This window comes from Cynara cardunculus, assembly GCF_001531365.2.
Source record: "Cynara cardunculus var. scolymus isolate 2C chromosome LG 15, CcrdV1, whole genome shotgun sequence".
Classification (NCBI taxonomy): Eukaryota; Viridiplantae; Streptophyta; class Magnoliopsida; order Asterales; family Asteraceae; genus Cynara; species Cynara cardunculus.
The window spans coordinates 18,324,191-18,330,344 of record NC_037542.1 but is presented as its reverse complement, the minus strand read 5'-3'; the positions used below and the strand labels follow the sequence as shown (position 1 = coordinate 18,330,344).

The 6,154-nt window shown below is 27.8% G+C and overlaps 1 protein-coding gene across 1 annotated transcript; it reads left to right on the top strand.

Moving 5' to 3' along the window:
• The first annotated feature begins 1,211 nt into the window (after nucleotides 1–1,211).
• Nucleotides 1,212–2,405, top strand: LOC112528641 (bidirectional sugar transporter SWEET4-like). Its single transcript, XM_025139663.1, has 5 exons — nucleotides 1,212–1,254; nucleotides 1,363–1,399; nucleotides 1,516–1,894; nucleotides 2,006–2,125; nucleotides 2,235–2,405. The coding sequence occupies exons 1-5, from the start codon at nucleotides 1,212–1,214 to the stop codon at nucleotides 2,403–2,405; spliced, it is 750 nt and encodes a 249-aa protein (XP_024995431.1).
• Nucleotides 2,406–6,154: the final 3,749 nt, after the last annotated feature.

Genomic DNA, 6,154 nt, shown 5'->3' with positions numbered 1-6,154 from the left:
ATAAATACATAAATAAATAATAATATCTTTAATGATATAAATAAATGTGTTTTTATATAATTTAATACATTGAAATTTATAAAGTAAAAAACGTGTGAGGAGTTTGAATAGCGTATAGTTGGGAACGATGAAACTAATTTAGGTTTTTTTACTTTAAAATCTTCCTAATCGGTTATATATAACTTTTTGGGTTAAAATGATGCAGATAATCAATTTCTAAGAGTCCAGTAGTCTATTCATTCAAAAAAAAATGTTCAAAAACTTAATCATTCAAAATTATAAAACCAATGTTTTTTCATCCAACAAAAATAGTTTAAGGACTTTCTTAGAATTTCATTGAAGATATTTTTCGAATTTATTGGTGGAACCTTGAAATATATGTGTTGAATTATGTAAATATAAAAGTATTTGTAAAACGATGTCTTAATAAAATTAAGAGGTTTATTTTCCAATAACCTTCCTTATATTTTTCCAGTTAATTTTCAACATGTCCTTTTAAGTAAGCTTACATTGTAATATGACTTATCAATTAGTTTTTTCTTTTTACCAAATATGACTATTTTATCACTTATATTACCAGCCAACAACTAGTTTTTTTAGTCAATAGACAGTATCTAATTTATCAGCTAGTTTACCAAAAAAAAAAAAAAAAACATTTTTGTTTCACTTAAGTTCACATTAAATTAAATTAAATTGTTTAAATGACCCAAAATTGATTTTTTTTCCCAAACCCAAGTAAACTCTTTAGTCTCAACTATTGATTAAGCCAAAAAACAGACTTTCATATTGGTATCCTTACAGATATATTCCATACAGGATCCAGTTAAAATTATCAGTAACCAATTTTTTTACATAAAAATAACGCAAGTTAAGATTTTTCTAAACCAATGTGCACCTTAGTCTTGAATTCACATCATAGGTGTCGTATCATTCGTAACATTTGTCAAGATTTTTCTTTCGGTTTCAATTAATATTTATCCAATTTATATAATTAAAAAAAAAGAAATATATTTAACTTTATATATCAGCATTAATTAGCATTAAATGGATATTAAAACAGGTCCAAATCCAGATAACCATTTACAAATTAATCTTTTTGTTTACCCAAAATAATAATTAAATGTTTGTAATAAATATAATCTTGCTCTACCCATTTAAATAAACACCACCCTCCCCTCATTCCTCTCTCCCACACTCCTTTATTTGCAGCCATGGCTTCTCACGATTTTGCTCGCAGTGTACTTGGTGTCATCGGTAACTGTTTTATATTTTAAAATATATATCTATATCTGTGTTTGTTTTTCGTATATACAGCATCAGTATTAGTATCAGTATCAGTAACGGTTGTTTTTTTTCCCTTAGGAAACGTCATTTCAATCATTTTGTTCTTGTCAACAGTGTAAGCATTGTTATATCTCTCCGTTTAAAATACATAGATACATATGACGTGTGTATGTATGTATGTATGTATGTATACATGACATGAGTCTTTAATTATTCTGATATCTTTTTCAGGCCAACGTTTTATAAGATATGGAAAAAGAAGTCGGTTGAACAGTATTCTCCGGTGCCGTACCTAGTCACCTTCGTCAATTGTGGCCTATGGATCTTCTACGGCCTTCCGTTTGTGCACCCGCATAGCTTGTTGGTCACGACAACAAATGGGGCTGGAATCGTGATCGAGTCCGTCTACTTGCTTCTTTTTATTATCTACTCTGATAGTAAAAAGAGAATCCGAGTAATACTGGTTTTGATCATGGAAATTATATTTCTCGGGGTTTTGTTTGCTTTGACACTAACATTAGCACATGGCACGAAGCTCCGATCAGCGATTATCGGTAGCATTTGCATCGCGGGTAACATTATGATGTATGCATCCCCACTCTCTGTCATGGTATGCTTCTTTACACCCTTAGATATAAACATACATAATTTATAGATCGATATATATATATATATATATATATATATATATATATAATTTACATAACATTGATTTATGCAGAAAATGGTGATCAAAACAAAAAGCGTGGAGTACATGCCGTTTCTGTTATCTCTATTTTGTTTCGCAAATGGCGTTTGTTGGTTCTCGTATGGTCTCATCCGTTTCGATCCATTCGTCGTTGTAATCTCTCTCTCTCTCTTGTGAACATGGATGAACACACACGAGTTTTTGCATTGCATATTTTTTTTTTGTCTTATTGTAATAAGCAACGTGCTTATTTTTGTTTCAGGCACCTAACGGAATCGGGGCTCTTTTTGCTTTGGCTCAACTGGTGCTATATGCAATTTTTTACAAATCGACACAAAGGATAATGGCGGAAAGACAAGCCAAAGGCGAACTCAACCTCGGAAACGTGACTCCATCTTCTAGATCGAATAACAGCCAATTAGAATTTGTTTAAGGAATTTAGTATGTTTTTTATTATTAAAGTGATTATATTCGAATAGAACGTGGTTATTAGGAAGGACTATGAGGTGATATATGAGAGACTCAGTGTTAAATTCATTAATGTCTGTATTTTCATTTGATAGTAGAATCTCGATTTTCCTATTGTATTTACTGTCATGTTTTATTTTAAAGCGGTAGTCAATATCTGTAGACAAACTAAAATCGTAGTTAAGGTTATCAACGACAACGAGTAAAGTTATTTTGTTACCTTATTTATCTAAAATAATACTTTGTCTTACCCATAACATATATGGATAATGGATAACGATGAAAGTAGATTCTATTTTAATAAATAACGTATAAAATATATTTTTATAAAACGGTATTAGCAATTTTTAAAATATAAAATGATATATCTATACTATATTATAAAACATTTGACAAAAACTCTTAAAAATCATTCTTTATACATAAAGTATTATTTATTAATGCATATTATTTAAAATTTAAGATTACAAGTAAATTGTGCATAAGTACAACTTATTAAAGCTCCATTTTAAATTTCATATAACTAACTGCAGATAAACATAATCAAATATATGATAAACATATTATTTTAAATATAAATTTTTTAAAATATAATTAAGATTATGATTGAGTTCTAAAAGAATCATTATCTTTACAAACATTATATTATTAAGCCAAAAATAAATTATTTCGCTATTAAACCTAAATTAAATTATAATAAAAAATTGAATTAATGAAATTATATAAAAAAGGAGAAAATATTTATTTTAATATTAATATCGATATATTTTTTAAAAAATTTATGATATCTTCAAATATAGTTTTTTTCAAGTAAAAACATTATCTTTATCAAAACCGCATAAACCGTACTATATCAACAAAGATAAAAAAAATAAAACGAAACATTAAAATAAAGATGTATCTTACTGCATTGTGGGAATAACCTTATAGAATTTGTATAAAAGTAGCGATGTTGAACAAAAGAAGAAGAGCCGAAGAAATGTTAGACCAATAGACCGTAAGAGATAAAAAGTTCTGATTTTTTTCCCCTTAACAATTATGATAATAATTTTTCGTAATGTTACACTTCATAACTTTTAATTGCTTATGGTAATTGATAATACTGATTGGATTCTGATGAGAATGAGAGTTAAGGTGAAAAGTGTAAGAAGGGATCTCCATTTTTTTTTTATTAACTTAGATATCCAACCCGCTATACGAGCTAACTAATTTATAGCGACCACCTGCTTTGCAGATAGCCGGAGTCACTGCATTTGAACCTCCGTGGCCATAAAGGGGATTTTTATTTCTCCTTAAATTTGATCTGGAACCTCCAGGTACTTTGACCTTTGGAGTCAAGCTCAAACCAACTTGGCACCACTCTTGTGGTTGGGATCCCCACCCTTAGATGTACAATTAGGATGAGATGTACTGATATGCAGCAGATGAATCCCTGTTTCAAGTGAGATTATGAGTGGGTTTGAGATTAAATGTGATCAATAGTCCAGATCTCTTCTTATGCTTCTCACCTTAACTCTCTTTCTCATACAATCTTCCACCTTGATTACAATGTATATATATATATATATATATATATATATATATATATATATATATATAGGTTGGTTATTATACAATCCATGACATTTGTGCAACCAATACAATCCAATCTCAACCGTCCATCTCATTTGATTAATATGTCATTTCATAGAAGTTTTGATTGTTTCATAATATATAAAGTATTGATCATAATTAATGAACCATATTCATCTTCCATAAATATTCAAATCATAATAAATGAACTCTCATCATTTTCATAAATATCTCAATTTATTGGGTTGCATTGGTTGTATAAATGCAACATATTATATTTGAAACAAACTCTCTCTCTCTCTCTCTCTCTCTCTCTMTATATATATATATATATATGTATGTATATGTGTGTGTGTGTGTATCATAGGGCATGTTCAAACGAAGTCGATAACTATTTAAAGAAACAAGAAAAAAATCGTTAATGTATCAAATTATATATGATTCACGTACAAAATCATACATGATCCCCCACATATATATATATATATATATATATTCATGTATAAAATCATATGTGTTCAAAAATCATCTGCTTCCATTTTTTGACGTTAATGTAAAATCGCATGTGATTTTGTACATTAACAATGTTTTTTTTTTTTTCTTAAATAGTTAACATTCTCATTTGAATCTTTCTATCTAAGGAAAAAATGTTTATTCATATCTTATCTGTTAAAACATTGGGGAGTAAAGGATAAGTGAATAAAATGGATAAAAACCTCTTATCCACACCCTTATCCAACAAAAAGAAACATAACGGGTAACAAGTTTACCTTTACTTGTTGACAACCTTAACTATGGCAAGTATACATATAACAACCCGCCAAATCATGCCATGTATAACACATATTTTACACATATAAACTCACGTTTGATATAATTACTAGATGTCTAGGCATCAAACTAAATATCTAAATCCCTTAAACTCATACTCAGATACCAATTGTAACACTCTGCATCTCCATATAGCAAATAACATGAAATTTATACAAATAACGACACTGGAGATACACATTGGGTCACAAACTACAAAACTATACAACTGACCGAAATAATACCAAAAAGGTATGACCTCATATCAAGAAGATCAAAAGCAAACTTCATAAAATTCATCGACATGGTTTACACAAGAAACCGCAATTAAAATCATCTCAAACTTTTCTTTTTCAAAAATATGCATTTCAGGACAGTTGTGTTAAGCAGAGTATCTCCAACATATTTTTTAAAATAATAAAAATGGAGATTTTGATCTTTATTTTATTCTAAAAGATTTATATTGTTCTCTTAAACAGAGACATAAGAAAAAAAATCCGTATTTAGATGGTTTTATGTGACTTTAGATATAAGAAGATATAAATGGTTTATTTATTTATTCTCACAAATGAATTAAATTATTATTATTTTATATATTTTTTAAAAGCATATTAAAATAATAAAACTATATAATATTCAATAATATAATTTATATTGAAATCTATAAAATAACAAATTTGTTACACATAAATTTAAAGGAGAGAAGGAAATCTTCAAAATTAATTTTGGATAAGAATAAATATGCATTAATTATATTTTTATTTATCTTGAAGAGAATAAAACATTAATTGATTACATTAAAAAGGAATATTAATTGATTATTCTATGAAGAGTATGTTTGAATTTTATAAATGCTTTAAATATTATAATAATATATCTAATACTTAATTTTTTTTAACATATTTCAATGCTAAATTTTAAATATTATAACTATAAAAATATCTATAACATCTCTGTATAAAAAGATTTCAAAAAATATTTTTAAAGTGTATTTAAATGATTCAATTACGGATTTATAGTGTATTCAAAAATATATATTAACCAAAAAAATAAATTCTTCAAACAATATTTGAGATCAATTTAGACTCGATTTGAGACAGGACCAGTTACAAAGTATGGAGACGAATCATGGTATTTTAGTTAGGATTAGCACTAGGACCGGAACCGGTTACTGAAAGAAAAACTGGACCCAACCCCGGACCGATTTTAACCTCTTTATTTCACAACCCATATTAAAATAGTTGGGCTTAGACCGATGGTTTAGCCCAATAAAAATTTGGGCTTTAGAGGATTCATTTAGCCCAAAAAGAGGAAGGCTTTTTAACACTTTGA